Here is a 27,395-nt window from a genome sequence, read left to right as displayed (position 1 = left end):
GGTTCTGTGCTAGCATCAGAGACAGAGGCCTGGGGTTTGATCCAGCAGGGCTTTCGTAGGTTCTTTGGGGGCTGTAGGATAAGAGAGAAACCTTGCAGACAGAAGGAAGGAAGCTGCAAAGAACTCCGGAGCAAGGAAAGGGAGAAAGCACGCACACACACACATCTCTGCATGTCTGTAACGTCAGCCTTGCGGCTATTTCAACAACGGCCAAACCTTTGCTGTTGGTAATTTTAGAAGCACCACACAGGATGGTTTAAAAGGGGGAAACGAACAAAATTTTAATGGAAATTCAGCGTCTCATCTCTCCTTGTCTAGGCTGGGCACATCAAACTGGATCAGTGGGGGCCCCACCTACAAAGAAAACCCCAAACAAAACAGGTGTTAGTTCGACGCTCAACTCCGCCCGTCGCTTGCAAATTGAGGAACGTAAATTGCTTTCCAAATGTCAGAGTTATTTGGGAGAGCGGCGAGTCTCCCCCAACTAGGGGGCTTTCTGTGTGTTGGATGTGAATTCCCATCAGCCCCAGATGCTGGGAGTTTTATTCATTTATTTAGAATATTTATATACCGCTCCCCATTGAAAAATTTCAGAGCGGTGTACAAGGTAAAATGAAAATAAAAACAGAATAAAAACAGTTAAAACAAAATTTAAAAGAAGCAAATACAGAGATTCAAGGCTGCATGTTAAAGAAAGGCTTCTTGGAATAAAGATGTTTTCAGGAGGCGCCGAAAGGAGTACAAGGTCGGAGCCTGCCTGACCTCCAGAGGCAGGGAGTTCCACAGGAGGGGGGCCACCACGCTGAAGGCTCTTCCCCTGGTGGATTCCAATTGGAGGATGGATCTATGTGGAACCACCAGGCGCAGGCCCTCGGATGACCTCAGTGACTGGGCAGGATGGTAAGGGAGAAAGCGCTCCCTCAGGTATCCTGGTCCCAAGTTGTTTAGGGCTTTGTACACAAGTACAAGAACCTTCAACCTGGCCCGGTAGCGAATAGGCGGCCAGTGCAGTTCCCTCAGCAGAGGAGTTCCATGCTGGAAATGGGCAGCTCCAGACAACAGCCGAACTGCTGCGTTCTGCACTAGCTCCAGCTTCCGGAGCAGCTTCAAGGGCAGCCCCACATAGAGCGCGTTGCAGTAATCCAGCCTTGAGGTTACCAATGCCTGTCCCACCGTGGTCAAGCGATCCCTGTCCAGGAGAGGCCGTAGTTGGCGAAAGGCACTCCGAGCCGTGGCGGCTACTTGAGTTGCAGCCCTAAGCCCAGGGGTAGTAGGTTGGGGGACGGGAGGGTGTGAAAGGCAGAGCGACACATACCGGTGGGGCTCAGCGTAACCGCCGGGCCTCGCGCTCAGACTCCAGGAGGGTCAGCACGTCTCCCTCCCGGACGGGGCCTTTGACATTGCGGATGATCGAACGGCTGGTGTCGTCCATGAACTCCACGCGGACCTGCGCCGGAAGAGGAGGGAGAGGTTAGCGGTCAGGGCGGATCCACGCCCACCCCTCACCTCCACATTTGGGGCCAAGTTGAGACAAGAAGGAGCAGAGCCTGTTTCGAAGGCCAGACTCCAAGCCTTTATTAGAGACTGCCTCTGAGCATGCACAGAGACGCCTCTCTGATCTTTATTGGCCCTTGACCACCACCTGCAAACAGCCCAGCGGCCCCCAAACGGCAACGTTTCATCCTGCAAGGAGGGGGTTTGACTGACAGCAACAGGAGCCTCTGACCAAGTTGGGCCCATCTACCCCAGTCTCCTGTTTCCAAGAGTGGGACAGCTGGGAAGACCACAAAGAAGTGGTCTTGGACGTTTCTCCCAAGCGTTTGGCTTTTGCGAGTAAACTGCTGCTGGACACTGGCGTTCGGCTTCACCATCGGGTCTAAACAGCCACTGATGGTCAGCTTCTCCCCCCCGCACTCCCAGAGCTCATAAGAACAACTCTCTGCATTTCAATCATTTCATAAAGCCCGTTTAGGCAGCCAGAAACGACAGTATGTACATTTTTAAAAGACAAAATAATTAAAACGGCTTCTGTGCCCCACAAACAGAGCACCCCTTGTATTGCCTTTCTCCAACCTAGCGCCCTCCGGATATCTTGAGACGACAAGACCCAGCAGCCCCGGCCAGCCCTATCCTGATTAACTCCCCCTTTCTCCCTGCAAGATGATATTCAGATACACAGCCGCTAGACATGGAGGTTCAAGGCAGCCGTGACCGCTCATTGCTACTATCCCTTCTGTGAATTTTGTCGAATCTCATCTAAACAAGAAGCTAACCCAACGCTCACAGCCCAGCTGCCTTATTTCCCCCCTACGGTACTTTCGTTCTGTGTTCAAGCCATTGAACAGGCACCATTGCCTAAATCAAAGCCCCCAAACCCATTTGCTCCAAAGCCTCTGAGGAGGACCATTGATATAATTCAGTGCAGAAAGTGCCTTTACATAGAATCAGGCCCCTGGCTCTGGTCACGTCTTTAGGGGTTTTTCCAGCCCTGGTTGGAGACGTCAGGATCGACCCTTGACAAATACACGCCCTCTGTCTTAAAGCAAATTAAGGCCCCAGTCCTCATGGTTCTGGACAGAGGGCTGGTTTAATAGGGACAGAGGAAGCTGCCAGACCTGGAGATGCTGGGATTCGAACCCAGGACTTTCTGTGTGGAAAGCCGGGATGCCACGCTGAGTTCAAATGGGAAGAGAAGACTACCCTGCCTGTGTTGCAGACGAGGGGAGGCTGAGCCTTCCGCACCGCCTTGGACTCAGGTGCCCATCAGCCCCAGCATAGACCATGCTCCATTGTAGGCCAAAATATCTGGAAGGCACTATGCTGGGGAAAGCCACCTTGAGTCATACTGTCATCCTCGTCAAGAGCGAAATGGAAAGGAAACCTCTGAGCATACTCAGAGAGCGCTCTCTCTCTCTCACCCACACAACTGCTTTTGAAATACGTGAACACCATGTGAAAAGGGGTGGGTGGGGGGTGGGAAAAGAGTTCCTCTGTGCATACACAAAGCGTGCACAAACATTTGAGCCCCAGCACCTATTTTGGGGGGGAGGGAAAGCGATTTATTTATTTATTACACTTTTATACCACCCAATAGCCAAAGCTCTCTGGGCGGTTCACAAAAATTAAAACCACAATAAAATACCCAACAGGTTAAAACACATTTAAGCCACCAGGTATCATCCTTGATTAAGGGGGAGAACACCTCTGAGCATGCATGGAGTGCAAGCACAAGTTCAGAGGGGAGAAGCTGCATGTGACCAGGGACAGGGGGCTTACGCCCCGGCACCTCTTTCCCGTAGAAGCAGGGAGACACTGTGGTGGCTGCTGCTACTGTGGGGAGAGGAACAGGAGCCTCTGAGCGTTCACAGCCATTATTACAGGGGAAGAGGCCTGAGCCCCGGCACCTCTTTATCCCTCCCACGATGCTCCGGCCCACTTGAGCCCCGGCACCTCTTTCTTTTACAAACAGGGAGACATCGTCGCCACCGCCACGGGGAGAGGAACAGGAGCTTGTCATTACAGGGGAAGAGGCCTGAGCCCCAGCACTTCTTTATCCCTCCCACGATGCTCCTGCCCATTTGAGCCCCGGCACCTCTTTCCCTTAGAAGCAGGGAGACATCGTTGCCGCCACCACGGGGAGAGGAACAGGAGCCTCTGTGATTACAGGGGAAAAAGGCCTGAGCCCCGGCACCTCTTTATAGCTCCCACAATTGCCCCCGCCCGCTTGAGCCCCGGCACCTCTTTGACGAGGGCCTTCCGGGCGCGACCTCACTACAACGGGGGCGGGCGGAAACCTTGAGCCCCGGCACCTCTTTATCGCTCCCACGACTGCCCCCGCCCGCTTGAGCCCCGGCACCTCTTTGAAGAGGGCCTTCCGGGCGCGACATCACTACAACGGGGGCGGGCGGAAGCCTTGAGCCCCGGCACCTCTTTGCCTGGCGCTAGGAAGCGGGCTGCCGTCCGCGTGGGGGGGACGGGGCCTCTGAGCGCGCTATGAGCGCGGCGCCCGAGGAAGCGGGTCCTTGAGCCCCGGGACCTTTCCCTTCCCTTCCCACCTTCGGGGGCTCACCTGGGTGCACTGTCCCTGGGAGCCGGTCCGGCCCAGCACTTTGGTGACTCGGGCCAGCTTGATGGGCTGCACGCGGCTGGTGTCCATGGCGGCGGCGGAAGTCTAAGAAGGGAGTCACGTGGCTGCGCACGGCCCTTTATATACGCTCGGGCAGCAGAGGCCACGCCCACCGCCTAGCATCGCGAGACGCGGGCCCCGCTCGGCCTATCCCCGCCCTCCCCGGCCGAACTCTCGCGAGAACTCGCGCCCGGGCTTGCTCCGCGCTAGAAGCTTGGGTCTTCCCGGCGTGCCCCGCGCGCCAGCTTCACACCCCATATAGAAGCCTCAAAGCCGACCTTCTTCCCGGCATGCCCCGCGCCGCTGCCAACGGCTCTCCCTCCCTCCCAGAATCCTGCGCGCCCACCGCAGCCTCTTCCTAGGTTAATCGTTTAGCCCCGCCTTATTCCATCCCCTCGCTTGAAAATTAAGAAATAACACTCCTCATCCTTCCCAGCACGCGCTGCGCGAACCTCTTTTGCCCTCCCCCTCACAAACTCCCTTCTTCCCGGCATCCCTCGCGGTGACGGGAAAATGGCCGCCTAGCCGTGAATGGCCGGCTCCTACCTTCCTCCCAGCATTCCCTCCGCCCTTGACAACGGAGGCCAAGATGGCGTCGGCCACCAGCGTCGTCCGGAGGCTTCGCAACTGGCTCGCCGGGGTAAGGGCCGGGGCCGGGGCCGAGGGCCGAGGCGGGCCCTTCCGAAAGGCCCGTCCGCCGCCACAGACCACGCGGGGCTCCCTTGAAAAGGGTTCCCCCCTCCCAGCTTTTACGTATTCAAATTAGCCCCGTAGGCCACGCCCCCTCTGGGCGGGGCATCAGCTTCATTTGCCTAGTCCCTTTCCTCGCAAGGGGCTCTGGGAAATGTAGTGCAGCGACGTTCTGAGCAGAACCCTCCTTAAGCTCCTTCAATACACACAGACACACAAGATTTATTTATTTATTTTATTTATTTATTACATTTATATACCGCCCGTCCGCCTTAAAACAGAACTGCATATTATTTGTAATCTATTTATTTATTTAATTTAATTTATTTATTAAATTTATTTATTTACATTTTTATGCCACCCAATAGCCGAAGCTCTCTGGGGCGGTTCACAAAAATTAAAACCACGAGGAACATAATCATAGAATCATAGAATAGCAGAGTTGGAAGGGGCCCATAAGGCCATCCAGTCCAACCCCCTGCTCAATGCAGGAATCCACCCTAAAGCATCCCTGACAGAGGGTTGTCCAGCTGCCTCTTGAATACAGTAATGTCTTTATAATTAATAAATGACTCCCAGATTCCATAGAAATTACCAATATATGTCTCAGATTTATACTGCTTAACCTGTTTGGTTAGCTTTTCCATCAGTGCCAGACACCAGAGTTCATTTCTCCATATAGTAAGGGAGATCGCTTTTGAGCTATCAGCTGATTCCAATGCTTTTTCTTTTTCTGGCCTTATAGAATCATAGAATAGCAGAGTTGGAAGGGGCCTACAAGGCCATCAAGTCCAACCCCCTGCTCAATGCAGGAATCCACCCTAAAGAAAACCTATGATGGTTTTAATTTTTGTGAACCGCCCAGAGAGCTTCGGCTATTGGGCGGTATAAAAATGTAATAATAATAATAAAAAAAACCATCCCTGACAGGTGGTTGTCCAGCTGCCTCTTGAATGACTCTAGTGTGGGAGAGCCCAAAACCTCCCTAGGTAACTGATTCCATTGTCGTATTGCTCTAACAGTCAGAGTTGGAAGGGGCCTACAAGGCCATTCAGACCCTAACCCTTTGGGAACCTTTCACTGAAGAACAGGATAAAAATACTTTAAATATGAATGCCAAATCTTTTTATTAGTTGGTTCACAGACGGGCAATTCTTCTGTCAAATCCTTGAGGGTGGGGAGAGTCCAATTTGGCTTTTATGCGAATCAGGCCGAGGCGAGTCTCCTGGTGTTCAGTGCTCCTTTCTCTCTCAACAGCGAGACCTCCAAGCCAAACTGCAGCTGCGTTACACAGAAATCTCCAAGAGGTAAGTCCTTGTGAGTGCGGGTGTCTGTGTGGCTATCATGGCCCCCGTCCTGCTGAAAGTGTCACAAAGGCCAGAAGGAGGCGAAGGTCACGGCCCCGGCCTCCTGCATTTGCAATCCAGAGCTAGGCTGCCCCTCAACCCGCAAGTTCCATTCTAGCTATTCCATTCTAGAGCCTGAACGCATGTCGTTCCCTTTTATGGCTAGCGTCCGTCACCATCTCTTGCGGGCGCAAATTCTGCCCGTTAATGAGTTGTTGTGTAGAAGACGCCCTCTCCTTGAGAACGTAAGGCTGGCGACCTTTGCATGATCGGTGTGACGTTCAGCCCCACTTGTAGGTGGCGATCGTCCCGCTGATAGAATCGTAGAATAGCAGAGTTGGAAGGGGCCTACAAGGCCATCTAGTCCAACCCCCTGCTCAATGCAGGAAGCCACCTGTGACTCCTACGAGCAGTGAACCCAGACAGTCACTGTCTGGTGGGTTTTCTGCTGTGTTTGCCTGAATTTGCCCCAAAGTCTGACCACCCTCCTTTCCTTCTTCTTTAGGACTCAGCCACCTCCGCGCCTCCCTGTCGGCCCCAGTCATAAGCTTGCAAACAATTACTACTGCACCCGGGATGGACGCCGAGAGACTTCCCCTCCCATAGTCCTCGTCTCGCCGCGGAAAACCTTGGCACCAGGAATGCAAGCGGCCAGGTAGACTTTTTGCCTGTACCTGCTTAAAGCTAATAACCTTGAGAGCTAAACTGAGCCAAGACTGATCATTGTTTGATTTCAGAGCTGGCAGGTAATACCCACCTTGGCAGCCGGGAGTGACAGTTTGGACAGATTCCTGGAAAGGTACCTCCCGGTGCCTCGTTGAGTTTCCTTAATTTTTATTAAATTTCACATTTATAACAAAAAGGATGTAACATCTAACCACATCAAACATAACACAACAATCAAACGGGATATCCTTGATACACACAATCAGCATCGAACCAAATTAATCAGGTGTCACAGTTGGTTGTAACTGTATATATTCAGAGCTAGAGGAAGATCAATCAAAACAATTCTCCCCTCCCAAACTGTTATCCTAGCAGACCTTTCCAGCATCTTCCGTGAGTTGATGGTGGTACAGTAATGTCCTTATTGCTAATAGCATAATTAATAAATGACTCCCAGATTCCATAGAAATTATCAATATATGTCTCAGGTTTATACTGCTTAACCTGTTTGGTTAGCTTTTCCATCAGTGCCAGACCCTAGAGTTCATTTCTCCATATAGTAAGGGAGATCGCTTTTGAGCTATCAGCTGATTCCAATGCTCTGAATGCATTGCTTTTTCTGGCCTTATTATAGAATCATAGAATAGCAGAGTTGGAAGGGTCCTAAAAGGCCATCCAGTCCAACCCCCTGCTCAATGCAGGAATCCACCCTAAAGCATCCCTGACAGAGGGTTGTCCAGCTGCCTCTTGAAGGCCTCTAGTGTGGGAGAGCCCACCACCTCCCTAGGTAACTGGTTCCATTGTCATACTGCTCTTAACAGTCAGGAAGTTTTTCCTGATGTCCAGCCGGAATCTGGCTTCTTTTAACTTGAGTCTATGATTCCATGTCCTGCACTCTGGGAGGATCGAGAAGAGATCCTGGCCCTCCTCTGTGTGACAACCTTTCAAGTATTTGAAGAGTGCTCTCATGTCTCCCCTCCATCTTCTCTTCTCCAGGCTAAACCTGCCCAGTTCTTTCAATCTCTTTTCATAGGGCTTTGTTTTTATTCATTTATTAAATTATGTGCCACTTCCCACCGCAAAAACAGACCCGAAGTGGCACATTTCCCACGCACCAAAATCCGTAATTAATATAACAGGAAAAAACCCAAAATCAATATCAATCATAATCCACACAAAACAACGAAGAATAAACACTGTAAAAATATAATCTAAAAAACAAACGAACCACATAGCTCAGCCTTCCTCAACCTGGGGCGCTCCAGATGTGTTGGACTACACCTCCCAGTCTTTTTTTATGGTGCAGTTGCCTCGTTTATTTGTTCCTCGTATACCTCTCCTCCTTGTGAATCGCTCTCACCTCTGCATCTTTCATTTCTAACCCACCACCAGCTCGGAATCTTCCGTAGCAACAATGGAGAAGAAACCGGTGACGCCCGGCATTCTGCCTCGGAAATTGGAGCTGTCGAAGGACGAACCCTATTTGTGAACCGGGCACGATTCTTCAAAGCTGACCTTTGTATAGGACGGCCAGCGTGATCCAGCTTTCGCAGGAGAGCGGTGTAGCCCTGCGTGGAAGTAATGCTGGCACAAAGACACTGCGGTTGATGCCTAACAGGTTCAATAAACTCTGTCCCTAACTTAATCTGGATTGTTGTACAGATATTGTCGAGTGGCTTGGGGGAACAGATTTAGACTCATGAATGACATAGCCTCCCAGAGTGCAGGACACGGAATAACGGGCTCAAGTTAAAGGAAGCCAGATTCCGGCTGGACATCAGGAAAAACTTCCTGACTGTTAGAGCAGTACGACAATGGAATCAGTTACCTAGGGAGGTTGTGGGCTCTCCCACACTGGACAATCATCTGTCAGGGATGCTTTAGGGTGGATTCCTGCATTGAGCAGGGGGTTGGACTCCATGGCCTTGTAGGCCCCTTCCAACTCTGCTATTCTATGATTCACCACCCAACCTGGTCCAGACATTGGATTGCTGGGGAATGTAGCCGAGGCCGTGCCGGATCAGGGGCCAAAGTCCACCTGAGGCAGCATTTCCTTCTTACATATGGCGTTGTAGCATATCTTAAAGTTTATTAATTAAATACTGTGGGGGCGCGGGCTGCTTGGAGGTCGCCGATACAGCGCTGTCTGGCAGACCTGGGAGGCAGAGAGGTGAGGCGGAGCAGGTGTCCCCCTCTCCCCGGGGTTCCTGTCAGTCTTGGGCTGCCCGCCCAGCTCCCATGAGATTAGGCCGGGACCTGGGCTCACAGCAGGTGCCTCCCCTCCCACCTGGCCACCAAGGGCCCCGGCCGTGCCTCGCTCATGCTCCGGACCATGGCGCTGCCCCCTTCATGTGGTGGGGAGCGAAGAGGCAGAAAGGGGGTAGGATTACCTTGGAAAGCCCAGAGGAGTCGGGCGAGGGGCTTAGCAACCTGTATCAGCTGACGTTACACGTTGTTACTGTTGCTTAGCAACCTGTATCAGCTGAAGCCTGTATGGAAACATACCTAAGCGTTTTATATATATAGAATAGATACATGGAGGCCAGCCAGAAACTTCCCAGAAGTTTGTCCCAGCAACCCTTCTGTGAAGGTAGACTGGCATTTCATAGGGAGGTTCCATTTTGCTCTTCAGCGTCAACTCAGCGTCGGGCTCCGGTCATGCCTGCCCGTGTCCCCAAGCAACGACTCATAAGCCGGTGTTAAATAGACACTTGACAGCATCATATGCTAACGAGAGCTCGTTTGATCTTAATCTGCCCTGGGAACGGAACTTAAGGGAGCCGCTGACATCTGTTTTTTTAAATTGTATTTCTCTATTGCCCTTCTGGGCTGTTGTCTAATCCCTTTTAAAAGCTGTCTCAAGACAACGACCCGCCCGCTGAGGACATTGAAAGGTCTTTAGCTCGTCCGGGATCTCCACGCAGGCCACAGTTCCAGCCTCTTCTCTTCTTTCCTTGCTGTTCGAAGCGCTGCAGCCTTTCACGGTCATGACTGTAGGGCAAAGGCCTCTGAGCGCGGAGGGCCGGGCCCGGTGCCAGGGCTGGTAAAGCCACGGCTCAGCTCATGCTTCCTCCCCTCTCTCTACCCCGTCGTAATCCCGCTTACCAGCAGGCAAAAAGCAGTTGCTGCGGTGGCGTCTTTTGAGTTCTGTGCTGGATGAAAGGCGGGGTATCGGTGAAATTGCTATAAATAAACTGAAAATAAATGCAGCAGGCCTCCCCTCTTGCCCTCCTGCGTGGGATTTTAGATTTGCAGTCTCCTTGGGGCAGGGTCCTGTCCTTGCCCAGAAATGTATCGTTCCCCGCCTCTCCGGTCCTCTGCGGTTTCCAGTGAGGACCGGTAGCTCCGATCTTGGTGCGACTGTGAATCGATTCTGGGTTTCTGTCAAGAAATACTTTTGTAAGCCGCCGTTAGAGCCTTTTTTGGCCGAATGGCAGCATAAAACTGCTTAAATAAATAAAAATAAATCAGAACTCTTACGGAACTAGCCAAGGTACTGAACTTATTTGGGGGTGGGGGGGTCTGCACCTTGAATCGCTCTTTTACAGTTCTGGCCTAAATCCAAACTGGATTCACTGGCTGTTTCTACTGCTTATGATTTTTTTTTCTCCATTTGCAATCTCCTTGGGGCAGGGACCTGCCCTCTTCCACGCATGCGCAGTGATGGCTCCCCTATAAACACCAGAAAGCAATACGGAAAGGCATTATAATATATTCCCCGGCCTGCATTTCGGTTCTACTCGCCAGGTAAAGCTGCAGATGCGCTTCCCACGTGCTGCGAAGGGCAGCGGCTCTCTGCGCATGCGCCCTCGGCACGCCTTCCAAAGCCCCTTAATAGGACGTGGCTGGGAGACGGGAATCGCAAGCTGCCAGGTGTGCGCATGCGCCGCTCCGGAGCAGAGGAGGGAGAATCCGCTTCGTGCGCCTGCGCAGACGGGGTGCTTCTGAGCGCATGCGCAGTATATAACCCGGGCAGCTGCATGCAGGCACAGCGGTCATTCAGAGCGGCGGCAGCGGTGAGGACGACATGCAACGGCTCCTTCTCCTCTCCCTGCTGCTGACAGGTGAGCCAGGTGAGCACCGGAAGGTGTGAGGCCGGAGGGGAGGGGGGACGCGCTCCGCACGTGGGTTCGTTGGAGTTTCCTTGCCACGCCCCCCGGCGGCGCCGATTGGTCGAGCTCCTCCCTTGCTCCGCCCTCAAGCGGCGGCGATTGGCGGGCTGCTCCCCGCGCGCCCTGATTGGCCGCCCCCGCCGCCAGCGCCCCCTTTCTTAGCTCCGCCCCTACCCTCACGCGGCCCAGGGAGTGGGCGGGGCCTCTCCCTGGTTGCCATGGAGGCGGGGCCTACCTCTAGGCGGGGCCAACAGCAGCCCGACAAAAGTTTGATTTGGTGGAAAAATTAATAAAATAAATTTTTATTAATTTATAATAATTAATACTATTTTTATTGTTTTACTCTGTACAGCACCATGTACATTGATGGCGCTATATAAATAAATAAATAAATAATAATAATAATAATAATAAAAATAAAAATAAAAATAAAATAAATAAATAACGGGTCACAAGGAGAGAATGAGCGGGGGGGGCATCTAATTTATCATTTCAAATTAAAAAAAAAATTCAGTTTTAAAAATATTTTAAAATTTAAATATTTACATTTGTAGTGAGAAAGAGAAGTAATTTGTTTATTAATTACATTTTAAAAACAACAACAACAACAACCCTGCTTTTCCAACAAGGAGCTCATGGTTCAACCCCGGCGGCATTATCCTCACAAACAGCCCTGTGGAGGCCAGAATGGCTGTGGCAGGATTTGAACTCGGGTCTCGCCACTCCGCTGCACCAAGCGGCAGATGAATGACATTGACCCTCAACCTGGAGCCCACGCTGTATAAATATGGCTACTAAACATTTGTATAGAGCTGCCTCACAGGGCTAACAAACAAATACCAGCATTTATAAATATTTACCAGCGATATTTATATACCACTTCTCATTTGAAACTGATCTCAAAAGCGGTTTACAAAAGAATAAAAAAACTGCACACACAGACACACACTCAGCACTATGATAGGGTTGATTTATTTATTTGTTTATGTATTTATTACATTTCTATACCGCCCAATAGCCGGAGCTCTCTGGGCGCGTCAAAAATAATAAAATTTATTATTTGTTTTATTTGTACCAAAGAATGGCACTCTAGGTGCCTTACAGAAACAACTAAAAATGATTAAACTAGCAAAATAAATTAAAATACAATAAAAAACATAGCAGCTACAGCAAATGTACATTGATGGTGCTATATAAATAAATAATAATAATAAATTATTGTTGTTTTATAGCATTTTAAATTTGCTTTCTATCTGTTTGATATTCGGCTATGTTATTTATCGGGTTGCTTTTGTACACTGTCTTTCCTTTGAGTAGGTCAAGGCGGTGTATGTGGCCCTGATCCCTTGCTCATTTTATCTCCACGACATCCCTGTTAGGTGGATGGGGCCGATAGAGTCACGGGGTTGGGGGGATTTGAACGCAGGTCTCCTGTTTTCTGGTGCGACACACACACACGCACACGCACCATCACTGCTCTGCACTAGCCGTTGGCATGTTCCTATATAAATAAGACTCTTCTGAACGTCAGTGTTCATTAGTACAGTCGGCTGATTTTCCTTCCTGCCAAAAAGCGCTTAGCTTGTGCACATAATCTGCTACGGCATTTTAAAGTTGACTTGATCTTTGTCCTCCGTTAAAATCAGGATCCAACCCCGCGCGCACACCCAAGTACAGTCGTGTTCAGCCCTTCAGAAAAACGCCATATGAAAATATAAGCTTGGTCCTAATTGAAAGTATTGTTTTACTTTCCCCGTGAAAATAAGCAATGCATCGTGAGCCATTGATTTAACCTCTAAGGATCGGAAACACGGCTAGGAAAAGCAGGTTGTGGCATTCTTAGCAACCCGATCCTGTGTTTTGTTGAGCCACAGTTAATGCTAGTATGTTTAATGTGGTTTGCACATTAAACATGCATAGAATGAGCCATGTGTCGTGAGGTTCCCTTGTTTAAGATGGTGACCTTTGTGCTGTGAAAAGGATCTAAAGCAGCCTTCCTCAACCCGGGGCGCTCCAGATGTGTTGGACTGCATCTCCCAGAATGCCCCAGCCAGCTGGCTGGGGCATTCTGGGAGATGCAGTCCAACACATCTGGCGCGCCCCGGGTTGAGGAAGGCTGGGTACTGCGTTCAAGGTCAACCGGGACACACCGGAGTTTGTGTTCTGCAGAGAAAAACTCCTTTGCATTCTCCTAAGGGATCTTTTCTAGAACGCTCCCCTCCAAAAAAAAACAACCCACCTGCATTTGATTGTATCATAAGCAGACTTATGGAGCCTTTCTTCTTGGGATCAGATATGGGGTGCTCCCTTGTACAAGCACCTCCTTGATTGTAAATTTGCTTTATTTCCAAATTTATCTGCTTTATTTCCATATCAAGCAAAGGCACAACCGGACTGCGGGGACGACCACGGCAAGCGCGGCTGTCACGATGGAAACATCTCATGCGGACGCCGCGGTCGGCTGTGTGCAGGCGGAGGACCGTGCCTGCCTTGGGAGCGGTTCTGCGACGGCCACCCGGATTGCCCGGACGGTTCCGACGAGTCCGCACCCGCCTGCCCGCACCCGCCAGCCCTGCCTCAGCCAACGTGCGGAAAGGACGCCTTCCGGTGTGCGCCGGACACCGCCTGTTTCACCCTGGCGTGGGTGTGCGACGGCCATGCGGACTGTTTAGATGGCCGAGACGAATGGGGGTGCAACTCGGATTTGCCCCTTGTGCCTTCGGTACTGCCAAAAGCCAACCACACAGGTGGGGAGGCAGAAACACCTATTTTTTGTTGTGTTGTGTTTATACTCTTTCCTCACCCGAGAGGAAGGAGGCAGCGGATTCAAGCTTACTGCCGCCCGCTGCTGTAAAGATCAGTTCTTACACCAAGTAGGTTAATAGGAGTACAGCTTTACTTTTTCAGCATTGGCAATAGAACAACATACAATTCATTTCATTGCATATTCAGATTGCATTCTTCTTCCTTTCTTCTGAGAATTTTTAAACAATCTTTCCTACCAGCAATTAGTCTCTGGGAGTTTCAGTTTTCAGACCTTTTGCTTTGAAGCTTTCCTCCCGTGCCAGCCAAAACGATGTGGTATCAGCAACCTTGCTTCCAACTCCTTTTCTGCAGCAATATTCCTTTCGACAATTCTTTTCCTCCTTCCGACCCCCTCCTACCAACTGTTTAAGACACTCGCTTTTTAAACTGTTAGCAAACTGACATCAATTAACTCAGGTGTTTCTTGCCTTCATTACAGACACCTGCCTAATTTGCTGCTGCATTTCTCTACTTTCAATCTTTAACTACACCCATTCTTTGTAAAATATACATTTGATTATTTAAACAATTTCAAAATATCAACATTTTTTTGGGAGGGGGCGCTCCAATAGTGGCAGATTTCTGTTTTATTTAACTCGAACACCTTCCTTTTCTCCTTTTCATCACTGGTACCTTTGCCCTCATCTTACGCCATAAATACTGGCTCTCTCCAGCACGCTGCCTCACCTATACTTCTGTAATTATTATTATTATTACTCTTCCTTACTGATTTGTAATTCGCTCTGCATTCAAAGGGCCGGGATGATGTCTCCGAATGGAGGCGTGGGTTCAAATCCCACTTCTGACACCAAATTGTCAGGGAAATTCTCGAGGCCGAGAACAAGCAGAGTGCAGGCAGGTCCCGATACAAAGGCTTTTATTCAGAGTTCTCTGTCACAATCCCAAACCCAGGATACGAAAAACATAACCTTCATTATGTTTCTGCTGTGATTTTGTTTTTGGTTGGTGCTCTAAAAAAAAGGGGGGAGGTATTTTATTTTTCCTGTAAAAAATAAGAAATATCTTTTTATTTACCTGCAAGATGCAGCTGACAGCATAATGTAATGAGCGTGCCCATACGTGTGTGTATATATTATATTTAACATCCACTTTCTTTTTTTCTCCTCTGCCTTTCTCAGATGGCACGTCCACCCCGGAAATTAATTATGATACAGAAACTGTGATGCCTGAGAACTTGTTAACGACCCTCTTCAGTGAGTAGCAATGGCAAAACTCCCAGATCTGGCCCAGTTAATCATGAAATTAATCATGTGTATGAATTAATCATGTGTGTATGTTTTTTATTTGATGTTCACTTTCTTTTTCTTCTCTTCTGCCTTTCTCAGACGGCACGGTTGCCCCGGAAATTAATTACGAAAAAGGAACTGTGATGTCCGAGATTTTGTTAACGACCCTCTTCAGTGAGTAGCAACGGGAAAACTCCCAGATCCCAGGTCTGGCCCAGTTAATCATGAAAAATGTCAAACCAGATTGGTGGAGCGCGTCAGCCGAATCTCATCCGTCTTTCAGTTGGATTTGCAAGGCTGCCTTGTGTGTGGTTACTTGGAAGTAAATCTCACTGTGTTCAATCAGGCTTGCTCCCAAGTACGCGGCGGTTGAATCTCTTTCAGAATTCGGTTTTCGGGAAACTCCAGGCCAAAACACTGAAAATACGAGTGTATTTTAGCTTTAAAGCTTTTGTACTGCCAGTAACGCAGCCTGAAGGGGTGGCATTTTACACTTTTTACACTCTGTGCCTCTGCCCTAGTGTCTTAGGATTGAAGCCATGGTCGTAGCTAGCATTAACTGGGTCAGAGTTGGCAGCCCAAGGGCAAAGAAACCCACGCCCCATCTATAAGCAGAAGTCTGTAATGGTTGCTCTAGAGAGAACACCCAAAGCCAGAAGTTAACATTTCTCTCTCTCTCTCTGGCTCAGTTCAGACAACACGTTTCTCAACGCTGGTTTTAGAACTTCACGGAGTTTTTGCACCACCGTTGAGAAATCGCAAGCTGAATAGGAGCCAACAGTGCGATAGGGCTGCAAGAAAGGCAAATGCTATTTTGGACTGCATTAATAGAAGTATAGCTTCCAAATCACGTGAGGTGCTGGTTCCTCTCTATTCGGCCCTGGTTAGGCCTCATCTAGAGTATTGCGTCCAGTTCTGGGCTCCACAATTCAAGAAGGATGCAGACAAGCTGGAGCGTGTTTAGAGGAGGGCAACCAGGATGATCAGGGGTCTGGAAACAAAGCCCTATGAAGAGAGACTGAAAGAACTGGGCATGTTTAGCCTGGAGAAGAGAAGATTGAGGGGAGACATGAGAGCACTCCTCAAATACTTGAAAGGTTGCCACACAGAGGAGGGCCAGGATCTCTTCTCGATCCTCCCAGAGTGCAGGACACGGAATAACGGGCTCAAGTTAAAGGAAGCCAGATTCCGGCTGGACATCAGGAAAAACTTCCTGACTGTTAGAGCAGTACGACAATGGAATCAGTTATCTAGGGAGCTTGTGGGCTCTCCCACACTAGAGGCCTTCAAGAGGCAGCTGGACAAGCATCCGTCTGTTATGCTTTAGGGTGGATTCCTGCATTGAGCAGGGGGTTGGACTAGATGGCCTTGTAGGCCCCTTCCAACTCTGCTTTTCTATGATTCTATGAAATGTGTTGTCTGGCGGGAAAACTCCACGCAACAGTGGAGTTTTTTTTTTTTTTTTTAGGGAAACGCTCCATGCAGAATATCCACGCTGTGCAGCGGAGAGTTCCTGCACAACTCCGTGGAGTTTTCCATTGCGTTGCGTTGACTTTTCCCACTGGCTACAGAGTTCCCTGGCAAGAGTGGCGAAAGCAGCGAGCGCCGCTCTAGGAGAGCCGCCGGGATTGGGGTTTTTTTTTGGCAGCAATGGCCGATGGGATACCATCACGGGGGAGGAACTGTCAATCAAACGCCGCGATGAATTTTACGCAACTCCACGGTAGCCCACGTTCCCGCAACGGCGGAGTTAGAACCTGTCTTGTGGGGAGCAGCCCCTAGGAACTCAGCCCTTGAGTGGAGTTTTCCCACTGCGTGGACTCACGTGTTGTCTGAACTGAGCCTCTCTCTGCCTGCCTTTGGTTCTCTAGTGCTTATGGCCTTTGCAGCCGTTGTCGTCACTGTGACCTGCTTCCATTTCAAAACGAAGCTGTTCCTTGCAGACTTCAAGCTGGATAAAGCCACGCAGCAGCTGATGCTAGAGGAGGCCTCCCTCCCTTCCCAAGAGGTACGGCTCGGGCGGGGATCTGATCTTTCGATTCCGATGTGGCACCTTGCCCTGGCTGGGAGCAAGCGCCCGTGGCGAAGCCTGCCTCTCCTTTCCTTCTGCGTCTTCCCCCGCTGCTGGAGTTGGATTTGTAAGCTCCTCGAGGCGAGCAACCTGCCTCCGATGCTGCTGTTTATTAGGGCTGTGCACGGACCCCCCCCCGAACTGCTTCACGGCCCGATCCGACCCTCCCCTGCTCCGCGGAGCGAGATCTGGAGGGGCAGATTGACATTTTGCCCCCCCTTTCCCTACTTACTTGCTTCCGTGGTGGGCGGCGGAGGCAGGGAAGTGGGGAAGGGGAGGGCAAAATGGGGGCCGAATAATCCCCCCGCCCCCTTACCTGGCTTTGCCACCGTTGCTGCACGGATTGCGGCGGTGGTGGAGCCAGGTAAGCCCCCTCCCACTTACCTGCCTCCGTTGCGGTCCGGCGCCGGCTTCAACCTTTAATCTTTAACGGTGGCATAGAAAAGGGAATTTCAGCAGGTGTCCTTCGTATGCATGCAGCACCTGGCGAAATCCCCTCTTCATCACAACCGTTAAAGCGGCCCAGCGTGACCAGATTCAAAAGAGGGCAGCTTTAACGGTTGTGATGAGGGAACTTTCACCAGGTGCTGCATGCATACGAAGGACACCTGCTGAAATTCCCTTTTCTATGCCGCCGTTAAAGATGCAGGAGCCCGGTCCTCTTTTCCATAAGGTCACTCTCTCTTTAAAGCCTGAGTTGCCGGCGTGGCATCGCCGGAACCTCTGTGGGCTCATCTGGTTCTTTTGTTGCAGGGAGCTTCCCGTTGCTACGAAGTGTGACCCGGCCACAACCCAGACCTCACTTCCCACTCCCAGGAACGTTTGCTCAAGACGGTTGGCGATCAGGTGGCCGCTGTGCTTGGAACCATTGAAGAATCTGGAGGGGGTGTGTGTCCCCTGCTATCAGAGAATCAAGAACGGTCCGATTTCACGTGCATGAACTCAGCGGAGCGGCCTTTGTCACATGAAGAATCCCAGTAGATGCCCTCGATCAAGAACTTAAGATGCATATTGAAGTAAAAAAGGATAACCTCTTCCTCGGGACGGACTTCCCTGCTGCCGGTCCGAAGGGGCCGTGCAGATGCTGCACTTGTGTCCTTCATGGGCCTCCCCTGGTTCCACTTTCTTTGCACTCCACAGACCTTTCTCTTGTTGTGCAAACGTGCTGCTGCCGTTTTAAGTTCCCTTTTTCATTTCAATTCCAGCTCCTTAACATTTCAGAGTGGTGGGGGCACGCTCCCCATAGCTTACGCGCTGCCGTTCGTTTTCCTGCTTACCCGGGAGCAACATCTGCAGCACCGGGCTCTTTGGTTCCGTCCCCATGTTCTCGGTGTCCCACATATTTCTTTCGGTGCTCCCGGTTCTTGATCTCCTTGTGGCTTTGAGTCCAACACCTTAAAGTCCCGGCTTCCGTAAAGCCCGCGCACGAGAGAAGGGTCCAAGCCCCCAAACGGCTTTGCAGATATATAGGAAGCGAGAATAAATTAGTAAATCGGCTCCTGCTGGTACAAGAAATTCAGTTTCTTGAGCTGCTTTGCAAGAACTCAAACTGAATTTCTGTTCGCCCCGAGCGACGTTTCTATTGGGCAAGTTTCTGTTTTGTTGGAGTTCCCGTCTCTTTTTATTTCCTGTCTTTCCTTCCCTCTATGGTAGCAAAAAGCCACGGAAGGCAATTGCCACGAGCCAATCATATACCACGTCTGTTTTGTATGGCGTACTCTCATGGCAAAAAATAAAAAAAGCCGGCTTTGGGAGCACCTTCCAGAAATCCTGATTTTGGGTGTGCCGCTGCGTGCAAACAAAGTGTCCGCCGTACGCACCGCTGTTTTGCCTTGAGGGCTTCGTTGGGCGTTGTGCATGTCCCCCCACAATTGCTAACGTTGGAGAGGTGGGCGGGTGTGCTTTCTGGGCCTGGGGGAAGTGCACAGATTCCCCCAGCCACGCTAATGCCGTGGCCGAGGGAATCCGCTCACTGATCTGGAGGTCGTGGAGAGACCTTCTGCATTGCACCCAGTTATCCCAGTAGCTATTGCTGCTTTAAGCTCCTCCCTCACCCAGTGACCTCCGTGGGCATCGCCGCATCTGCCCTACCAGATTAGCTATGCTGACCCGGGGCGGAGGGGGATTTGGCAGGAGCCGTACAACCCATGTCCAGGGCACTGTAGTGGTTTTCAGGGTCTTTCTAAAACGCCGTCTCTGTCCGTCTTCGAGAACCCCGCTCCGGAACCGTTGACACAGAACACCTCTCTGAAACCATACAGGATTAAAAAGAACATTTTCTCCTCTTCCAAACAACCTTTTGGTTGCCTGCCTGTTGTCTCGTTGCTCTTCCGTTTTGCCCAATAAAGCTGGCCTTATTTATATAAGTTGGTGCTTGGCCTCATTGCAGCCTCTTTAATTCATTAAGCAAATAAATAACTTGAATGCTGGCTTCCTTCCGCGGAAGTTCCCTTAGCCTCCTCTTCCCGCCTTGTCCTCACACTGCCGTCTTCTGCTTACAACGACCTGGTGAGGTAGGCTGCTCCGAGAGAGGGCGAACCGTCCGTGTTGAGGCCAAAGACGGTTCTATCCTGCTCTTTTCCTTGGACTTGCTCAACCCACTACACCAGACTGCTACTTTGACCTCGGTAGCTTTTCTTCCGGTCTGGGGTAGAGTACTCACCTTGTCCGTATCAGCAGCTCTCAACGGAGACTGGAACTCGGTCTTCCGCACGCCTCTCTTTAACTTGGACGTTGTCATAGTCTTCTCGGTCCCTCCGCCAAGCAGTTAAAGGGCCACCCAGAAAATTTTGGGAGTGCCCAGCGCCGCTTCCATTCCCGGAGCGCAAGCAAGAAGCGGCAAGGTGAACATAATCTGGTGCATTCCAGATGTGTTGGGATGCAGGTGCCATATTTCCCCCCAGGCCAATTTGGCCAAAAGCGAGTGAAAACGTCAGCCAACATTGTTGGTCTGAGTTGGACGGGGTAGGAACATGCCAGCTTTTGAGTATCTTGGGAGATCTTCGTAGAGTAGAGACCTGTGGAACCCCAAAGCTGTCATACCCCTGCCCCAGTTTGGATAGGCCCACCTGAGAGGCTGTCAAAACACAACAGAGAGGGATTTGTCTCCTGTGGTTCACTGGGTGTTGTTTTTTTTTAGTTTGTAACGATAAGCTTTTGTGGACTCAACACGCTCTAGAGAAATCCCCTCCGTCGGTCTTCCCCAACCCAGTGCCTTGCGGATGGGCTGACTACACCCCCTATCATCCCCTGGAAAGGATGGGAATTGTAGTTCAACCGGGGACGTACAGACGCCAGGTTAGGAAAGCTTTTGAGAGAGTGTCCTAATATTGCGCAGGGCGGGGGGTGGTCGGAAAGATAAAGCCAACGAAGGCCGGACCTCCAGAAATAGCTTCTTCACTTGAAAGGCCAACCTCCTAATCCTATTAACATTTTAAGAAGCTCCCGCATAGCCGCTCCCGGCGACGTCCGGTGCCACAGTCTGAGAAGCCGCCGGCTTTGCGAAAAGCTCGGCAGGTTGACAGCACATGAGCTCAGGTGGTGTCCATGCTTCGGTAGCTGTTAGGAAGGCGCCCAGATTTTGCACGCCTGTGAGTCTCGCCCTGCCCCACCGAACGGGGAGGGAACCGCGGCTCCCCCAGACGTACCGTGCTGGGAACAGCAATGAGGCGGCCCCTGAAGAGGCAGGCGAGCCTCTCCGCCAACTTGAAAATCGGGGACTACCAGAAGTGTTGCTTGACTCGCGAAGAGGAAGCTGTGTTCATCCCCTTCGCTCAGGAGCGTCTCGTCAAGCGATGGGGTTCTATGCACAATATCGCCGACGGGAACCCGGAGGGCCACAGCGTCCCGCCCCGGCAGAACCGGTACTTCTTGAACCTCAACGTGGGAGGGAAGTGCTTCCAAATTGCGCGTAAGGTCGCCGCGAAGTACCCCGTCACCCGGATCGGGCAGCTGGCCATCTCCACGGACCCCATGCAGAAGCTAGGACTCTGCGACGATTACTCGGTGCCCAAGAACGAGTATTTCTTCGACCGCGACCCGCTCATCTTCCACTACGTCTTCCACTTCTACCGCAGCGGCGTCATGTGGATCATGGAGGAGTTGTGCCCGTCCAACTTCATGGAGGAGATTGAGTACTGGGGGGTACACCTGAAGTACGCCCAGCGGTGCTGCCGCATCCTCTTCGAGGAGAAGCAGGACGAGCTGGCCGAGTACCTGAAGGTCCAGCGCATGCTGGAAGCTGAGCTGGAGCCGGTGGAGAGGGAGGAGCACTTTGAGGGCAAGTTCCTCGGGAACGTCCGCAAGGCCATCTGGAACCTGATCGAGAACCCGTACTCCTCCATCCCCGCCAAGATCATCGCCATCATGTCCAGCGTCTTCGTCCTCATCTCCATCGTGGGCATGACCCTTAGCACGGTGGAGGAGATGCAGCACAAATCCAGCAAGAAGTGCATGCAGCAACTGGAGACCGTCTGCGCCATCTTCTTCACCCTGGAGTACCTCATGCGCCTCGTCTCCACCTCCACCTTGCAGCAGTTCCTGCGGGCGGCCTTCAGCGCCATCGACCTGGTGGCCATCATGCCGTTCTACATCCAGCTCCTCTTCGAGAACCTGGGCGAGAGCGACACCGAGTACCACGAGGAGCTACACAAGATGCGCAGCGTGGGGAAGCTGGGCAAAGTCCTCAAGCTCATCAAGCTCATGCGCATCTTCCGCATCCTCAAGCTGGCCCGGCACTCCACGGGGCTGCGGGCCTTCGGCTTCACCATCCGGCAGTGCTACCAGCAGGTCTGCTGCCTCCTGCTCTTCATCGCCATGGGCGTCTTCACCTTCTCCGCCCTGATGCACTCGGTGGAGCACGACGTCCCCGGCACCAACTTCACCAGCATCCCTGACGCCTGGTGGTGGGCAGCGGTAAGTGAGCCCCCATCCCTTTATCGTCGTTGGGGCCAGCCAATCGGATGCCCTCCAGATATCCTGGACCACCGTTGTAGTCCAAGGTGTCTTCTTGGAACCCCCATTGTAGCCCCATGAGAGCTTCAGCTATTGGGCGGTATAGAAATGCAATAAATAAATATGTCTCCATGGGACACCATTAGAGTGTTCTTGGTCCACCATTGATGTCTTCTTGGGCCACCATTGTAGCCCAAGATGTCTTCTAGGACCACCATTGTAGTACAAGGTATCTTCTTGGACCACCATTATAGTGTCCTTGGATCACCATTGTAGCCCAAGATGTCTTCTAGGACCATCATTGTAGTATACGATGTCTTCTAGAACCACTATTGTGGTCTTCTTGGACCACCACTGTAGCCCAAGATGTCTTCTAGGACCGTCACTATAGTACACGATGTCTTCTAGAACCACCATTGTGGTCTTCTTGGACCACCACTGTAGCCCAAGATGTCTTCTAGGACCATCATTGTAGTATACGATGTCTTCTAGAACCACTATTGTGGTCTTCTTGGACCACCACTGTAGCCCAAAATGTCTTCTAGGACCACCATTGTAGTACAGGGTATCTTCTTGGACCACCATTATAGTGTCCTTGGATCACCATTGTAGTACAAGATGTCTACATTGTATGTCACAGTTTGCTAATAAAGTAAAACAAGCAAATTATAACTAAAAGTATTTAGTCAATAGAGCTGAGTGCTACAAAAAGCATTAAACGAAAATAAGATTTGCAAAAACACACGTTCTTTTACCCTATGCTGCACTTAGACTTCTTCAAGCTGCATCTTTCTGCTCCTTCCTTGTGCTCTGGTTGACCCTGGGTCTGGTCTCTTCAACAAAGCCCTATAAAGAGAGACTGAAAGAACTGGGCATGTTTAGCCTGGAGAAGAGAAGATTGAGGGGAGACATGAGAGCACTCTTCAAATACTTAAAAGGTTGTCACACAGAGGAGGGCCAGGGTCTCTTCTCCATCCTCCCAGAGTGCAGGACACGGAATAACGGGCTCAAGTTAAAGGAAGCCAGATTCCAGCTGGACATCAGGAAAAACTTCCTGACTGTTAGAGCAGTACAACAATGGAACCAGTGACCTAGGGAGGTGGTGGGCTCTCCCACACTAGAGGCCTTCAAGAGGCAGCTGGACAACCGTCTGTCGGGGATGCTTTAGGGTGGATTCCTGCATTGAGCAGGGGGTTGGACTTGATGGCCTTGTAGGCCCCTTCCAACTCTGCTATTCTATGATTCTATGGTCTTTCTCTGGCTGTCTCCAGTCCGGCTCTCTCCGTCTTTTATGCTCTTTCCCCTCAAAACAGGAAGTACTGGTCCCACTCTGAAGAAATGGAACTTAGCTAGAAAAATAAAATTTAAGCACCCTAAACCAGGAGGAATGACAGTATTCCTCTCAGATACCTATTTCCAAAAGAAAAACTCCAGACTTCTAGTCCTGAGTTTATTACCTTGCCTTTGTAGACCTTAATCCTTGATGATGATGATGATGATGGAGGAGATAGCTCAGTGCTTGTCCCAGCTTTGCATGGGACAGTCCTGGGTAAGGCAGGAAAGGACTTTGCGTAGCCAGGGACATCCAGAGCAGGGACATCCATCCCCAGCTCTCGGGAGCTGGAGGGTCAAAGCCAGACACGTGTGCGAATGCGTCTGAGTTTGCTTGATGCCTGTGTATCATCGGGGCCCTTCTCACCTCTCTCCCGCCTCTGTGCCCCGCTTCCGTGTCTCCTCTCAGGTCAGCCTCTCCACCGTGGGCTATGGGGACACGGTGCCGGACACCCTGCTCGGCCGGATGGTGGCCTTCGGCTGCATCTCCTTCGGCATCATCTTGAACGGGATGCCCATTTCCATCCTCTACAACAAGTTCTCCGACTACTACGCCAAGCTGAAGTCGCACGAGAACGAGACCACCATCTCGCTCAAGCTCTCCCGCAAACTCAACCTGAAGGGCCGGGCCTGGAGGAAGTTCCAGGAGTGCTGCTGTGCGGAGTACATCGTGGCCGGCCAGCCAGCCTCGCACCCAGGCCCGGGCTATCACCTCTCCGGCCAGCCCGGCACTCACCACGGCTACATGCCCGTCCGCACGGAGCATCCCGTCACACACCAGCCGGGGCACGGCACCCTGCGTTCCCCTCGTCCCTCTGCCCATTGCCCCGACCACCTCGCTTCCCACCCGCAAGGCCCTCGGCACCGCCTGGAGAATCCCGCCACCCACCTCCTGCCACTTTCTGGCCATGCCACCCCTCAGCCGTCGCCACGTTCATTCCCCCAAGCCCGGCAGTCTGGCCAGTAGCCTAAAGCCTTTCCCAGCTCGCGCAGGATGCGTATTGCCTGCGTTGGCCGCCGACGCACCTTTTCCGTCTCTCGACAAATGCAGGCAGGTGAAGTTGCCATCAGGGCGCCGATCCTCCATGATCCCCCCCCAGTTCTAAATCCAGGAAATACTGTCAAATCAATGGATCTAGGAAGGGAAGAAGGATCCCATGGTTGGCGAAAAGCTCCAGGAACTTGTACCCTTTTCCAAAATGTGGGTATTTCACAACGGAGGGAGGGTGCAGCTCTACCGAATGGAGAAAAAAGTGGTTGCAAGAGGAAGAATTTTTTGACCGCCCCTCTGTAAAATCCCGCCTTTGACAATCGCGCAACCAAAAGCCCCTAAATCGGGCTGGAACGGTTCACCGTCTGGTTCTCGGTATGGCGGAGGGGTCCTGGCGCTCACAGCTCGAAGGCACAGCGCGGTTTGTCTGCCCTTTCTTTCTTAATTGATTTTGGGCAGGAAGGGGGGAAAAGACTGGCGAAGGAGCCGTGAAACGGCGAGCACTGAGCATGGCCACACCTGGACCCACCGTGCGCGCCGGCGGAAAGGTTACAGAGCCGTAACCAGAAACAGACCCAAGGGCCTGAATTGAGGGACCCAAAAGCTGGAGTTCTCCGACTTCGCCAGGCTTGGGCGAGGGGATGATGAGATTTGGGCAACCGGTACAGTTGGGCTTCTGTTTTTCTGGCCTTGGGCTAATTAATTGATGTTTTTGGGGGGATGGTTGTTGTTACCTTAACTCGGATTGTGGTCACAGGTAACTTTGCCAGTGGTGTCACAGGGCGCAGGAGGACATTCAGGACTGGAGCCCCGTTGATACCGCAAGTATGCCTTCTACTTGGAGTAGCCATCTGATTCTGTTAAACTGGTTTGAGAGACATGGATTAGAAACCAGATCAAGGATGAAACTGTTTCTCCTCTGGTCCATATGTGGTCTCTCCCAGGGTTATGAGTTGTGATAGCGAGCGGTTACCCATCCAGCTACCCGCTGCAGTCTAATTTGTTGTGTGCAAAGGGACGGAGGGCGTCTCTGGCCTTCCGAAAGACCAGCCTTCCTGTTCCGACTCTGAAACTCAATGGATCATCTGGACGACGACACCAGCAACAGCATGAGGTTGGCAGCCGCTTAGCAGAAGTTCAGGCAGGAACCGGCCTGCTAATCTTGGATTAAAATGTCTGGATAGGTCAGGGATTCCGACAGGACCCCGGTTGCTGGGCTACCAGCGCTTTATTTCACCTGTTCCGGTTTCCCAACTGTCGGCTTTTTAACATGGTTTTAAAATAATTACTTTCGTGTTGCTTGATCACACTCTATTTCGGCGTGTTTGTCTCCGGAATCCCATATTCCGAAGGCGGAAGGCCGGCAGAGCTGAAGGATACAGGAATATAAGACACATCTCAGCGCCCAAGACGATCTAATCTCACTTTAAAGTCATCTTTTTGTGGGAGGGGAATAACACATCCTGCATGGTGTATAGACCGAATTGGACTGGATCCGTACTTACGTCTTACTCACAGGAGACCCATTGAAATCAATGAGGCTTAATTTACTAAGGGTGCAATCCTATGCATATTTAGGCAGAAAAATAAATAAACCGTACAGCTCCCAGCCAGACTTTTTCCCGGTCTAAACGTGGATAGGGTCTAAGTCATATATGATTATAAATTATTATAAGTTATAAATATATGATCTAAGTTTACCCTGACTAACCTAAGTCCCCTTTATGTTGATGGGTCTCCTCTAAGAAGGACCGAGGCCAGAGACAACCCATTATTATTATTTTTAGTATTTGGTCCATCTATTCCTGCATTGAAGAATAGATTCCTCAATGCATAGATTCCTGTATTGAGCAGGGGGTTGGACTTGATGGCCTTGTGGGCCCCTTCCAACTCTGCTAGTCTATGATTCTATACCCACAGCCTTATTATTTTTAAAAAGAAATAAACTCCATTCTCTGTGACATTGAACTTTGGTAAGACAAAAGTGATGGAGAAGGAAGAATCCAGGGATCACAGGTTTAAATGTTAGGGGGATAAAGTGCTCATTTACCTGGGAGTAGCCTCATTAAACTCTGTGGTTCATAGTTTGGAATAAACATAGGATTGCTCTATATAGCTGCAATCCTATATCTGCTTTCCTGGGGTGTGTGGGTAACCCTGTTGAACGCAATGCTGCTTAACTCTGCGAAGGCGTGTACAGAATGACATTGTAAGGCTGCAGGCATTTTAAAACCATTTTTATTAGAATACAGTACAAATGTAAAAATAGATCTACATTTATAAATATATATATATAAAAAAAATCCATAGAACAAAACAGATTACTATTTAAGTGAATGCTATACAAGGTTGTTATCCTATATACCTGGGACGAACTCAGTGGTGGTTACTTCCGAGTAGACCTGCACGGGATCACATTGTGGTTCTTCATATTAACAGACCGTTTGTTCGCAAGATGATACACAGCAACGTAATAACGCTAACAACAATTTACACATATATACAGGTACCACTGTACAGTGTGTGTCCAGTAGATGCATGCACATATATATATACATATTTATATTTATTAACAATTTGGGATATTTACAGTATGGTACATTCTGCAGGGGCCGGATTGGGGTTGCAATTTGTAAAGAGTTCAGCTCGGTCTGTGATGACTCCAGATTACTACACACACGGCCCGAAAGGTAGTTTCGTTCACAATGGATCCGGTCACATCTCAAATGCCCATAGTAGCGACGGGAGAGCAGGGAGTTCCGTAAGTAAATTAGGCATTGCACAAAGAAGTCGTGGGTTTTTCTGGGTGTGTGTAGTGGGGCTGTCAGCAATGGATCTAATACCAATTGCTTTCCTTGAGTTGTCCTGACTTTTATCCTCATGGAAGAGCAGCAAGGAATAATAGAACCAGTCTATGGGTGTACGTTGACTCGAGTGATCAAATCTGCCTTTCCCAACCTCCAGATGTGTTGGATTACACCTCCCATTATCCCCAGCTACCTTGGACTTTGAGACCTATGCCAAATCCCACACTCAGGGGGTTTACTTTCCAGAGA

The 27,395-nt window shown here is 50.7% G+C and overlaps 4 protein-coding genes across 4 annotated transcripts; 3 read left to right on the top strand and 1 right to left on the bottom strand.

The window, feature by feature from the left end:
- Positions 1 to 255: 255 nt before the first annotated feature.
- RPS28 (ribosomal protein S28) lies at positions 256 to 4,188 on the bottom strand. Its single transcript, XM_063146999.1, has 3 exons — positions 4,070 to 4,188; positions 1,316 to 1,447; positions 256 to 354 (listed from the first exon to the last, which is right to left on the bottom strand). The coding sequence occupies exons 1-2, from the start codon at positions 4,154 to 4,156 to the stop codon at positions 1,325 to 1,327; spliced, it is 210 nt and encodes a 69-aa protein (XP_063003069.1). The 5' UTR covers positions 4,157 to 4,188; the 3' UTR covers positions 256 to 354; positions 1,316 to 1,324.
- A 473-nt stretch (positions 4,189 to 4,661) lies between these two features.
- On the top strand, positions 4,662 to 8,473 carry NDUFA7 (NADH:ubiquinone oxidoreductase subunit A7). The gene is made up of 4 exons (XM_063146998.1): positions 4,662 to 4,766; positions 6,074 to 6,123; positions 6,668 to 6,817; positions 8,221 to 8,473. Exons 1-4 carry the CDS (start codon positions 4,716 to 4,718, stop codon positions 8,315 to 8,317), a joined length of 348 nt encoding a protein of 115 aa, XP_063003068.1. The 5' UTR covers positions 4,662 to 4,715; the 3' UTR covers positions 8,318 to 8,473.
- A 2,312-nt stretch (positions 8,474 to 10,785) lies between these two features.
- LOC134412975 (sortilin-related receptor-like) lies at positions 10,786 to 19,395 on the top strand. The gene is made up of 6 exons (XM_063146983.1): positions 10,786 to 10,892; positions 13,319 to 13,687; positions 14,885 to 14,959; positions 15,092 to 15,166; positions 16,864 to 17,000; positions 17,817 to 19,395. The coding sequence occupies exons 1-6, from the start codon at positions 10,856 to 10,858 to the stop codon at positions 17,841 to 17,843; spliced, it is 720 nt and encodes a 239-aa protein (XP_063003053.1). The 5' UTR covers positions 10,786 to 10,855; the 3' UTR covers positions 17,844 to 19,395.
- A 1,331-nt stretch (positions 19,396 to 20,726) lies between these two features.
- On the top strand, positions 20,727 to 24,315 carry LOC134413170 (potassium voltage-gated channel subfamily V member 2-like). The gene is made up of 2 exons (XM_063147298.1): positions 20,727 to 21,977; positions 23,758 to 24,315. The coding sequence occupies exons 1-2, from the start codon at positions 20,727 to 20,729 to the stop codon at positions 24,313 to 24,315; spliced, it is 1,809 nt and encodes a 602-aa protein (XP_063003368.1).
- The last annotated feature ends 3,080 nt before the right edge of the window (positions 24,316 to 27,395 follow it).

This window comes from Elgaria multicarinata, chromosome 23 (assembly GCF_023053635.1).
Source record: "Elgaria multicarinata webbii isolate HBS135686 ecotype San Diego chromosome 23, rElgMul1.1.pri, whole genome shotgun sequence".
Lineage (NCBI taxonomy): Eukaryota > Metazoa > Chordata > Lepidosauria > Squamata > Anguidae > Elgaria > Elgaria multicarinata.
This window is presented reverse-complemented; position numbering and strand designations above follow the sequence as displayed.

Bases quoted from the DNA above. Each gene is read 5' to 3' on its own strand.
- RPS28 (XM_063146999.1), bottom strand. From the start codon at position 4,156: ATGGACACCAGCCGCGTGCAGCCCATCAAGCTGGCCCGAGTCACCAAA. The intron at 1,448-4,069 runs GTGAGCCCCCGA...CTTCCGGCGCAG, and splicing joins CCCAGGGACAGTGCACCCAG to GTCCGCGTGGAGTTCATGGA.
- NDUFA7 (XM_063146998.1), top strand. From the start codon at position 4,716: ATGGCGTCGGCCACCAGCGTCGTCCGGAGGCTTCGCAACTGGCTCGCC. The intron at 4,767-6,073 runs GTAAGGGCCGGG...CTCTCTCAACAG, and splicing joins TTCGCAACTGGCTCGCCGGG to CGAGACCTCCAAGCCAAACT. The intron at 6,818-8,220 runs GTAGACTTTTTG...ACCCACCACCAG, and splicing joins CCAGGAATGCAAGCGGCCAG to CTCGGAATCTTCCGTAGCAA.
- LOC134412975 (XM_063146983.1), top strand. From the start codon at position 10,856: ATGCAACGGCTCCTTCTCCTCTCCCTGCTGCTGACAG. The intron at 10,893-13,318 runs GTGAGCCAGGTG...TTCCATATCAAG, and splicing joins CCTCTCCCTGCTGCTGACAG to CAAAGGCACAACCGGACTGC. The intron at 15,167-16,863 runs GTGAGTAGCAAC...TTGGTTCTCTAG, and splicing joins TTTGTTAACGACCCTCTTCA to TGCTTATGGCCTTTGCAGCC.
- LOC134413170 (XM_063147298.1), top strand. From the start codon at position 20,727: ATGAGGCGGCCCCTGAAGAGGCAGGCGAGCCTCTCCGCCAACTTGAAA. The intron at 21,978-23,757 runs GTAAGTGAGCCC...GTCTCCTCTCAG, and splicing joins ACGCCTGGTGGTGGGCAGCG to GTCAGCCTCTCCACCGTGGG.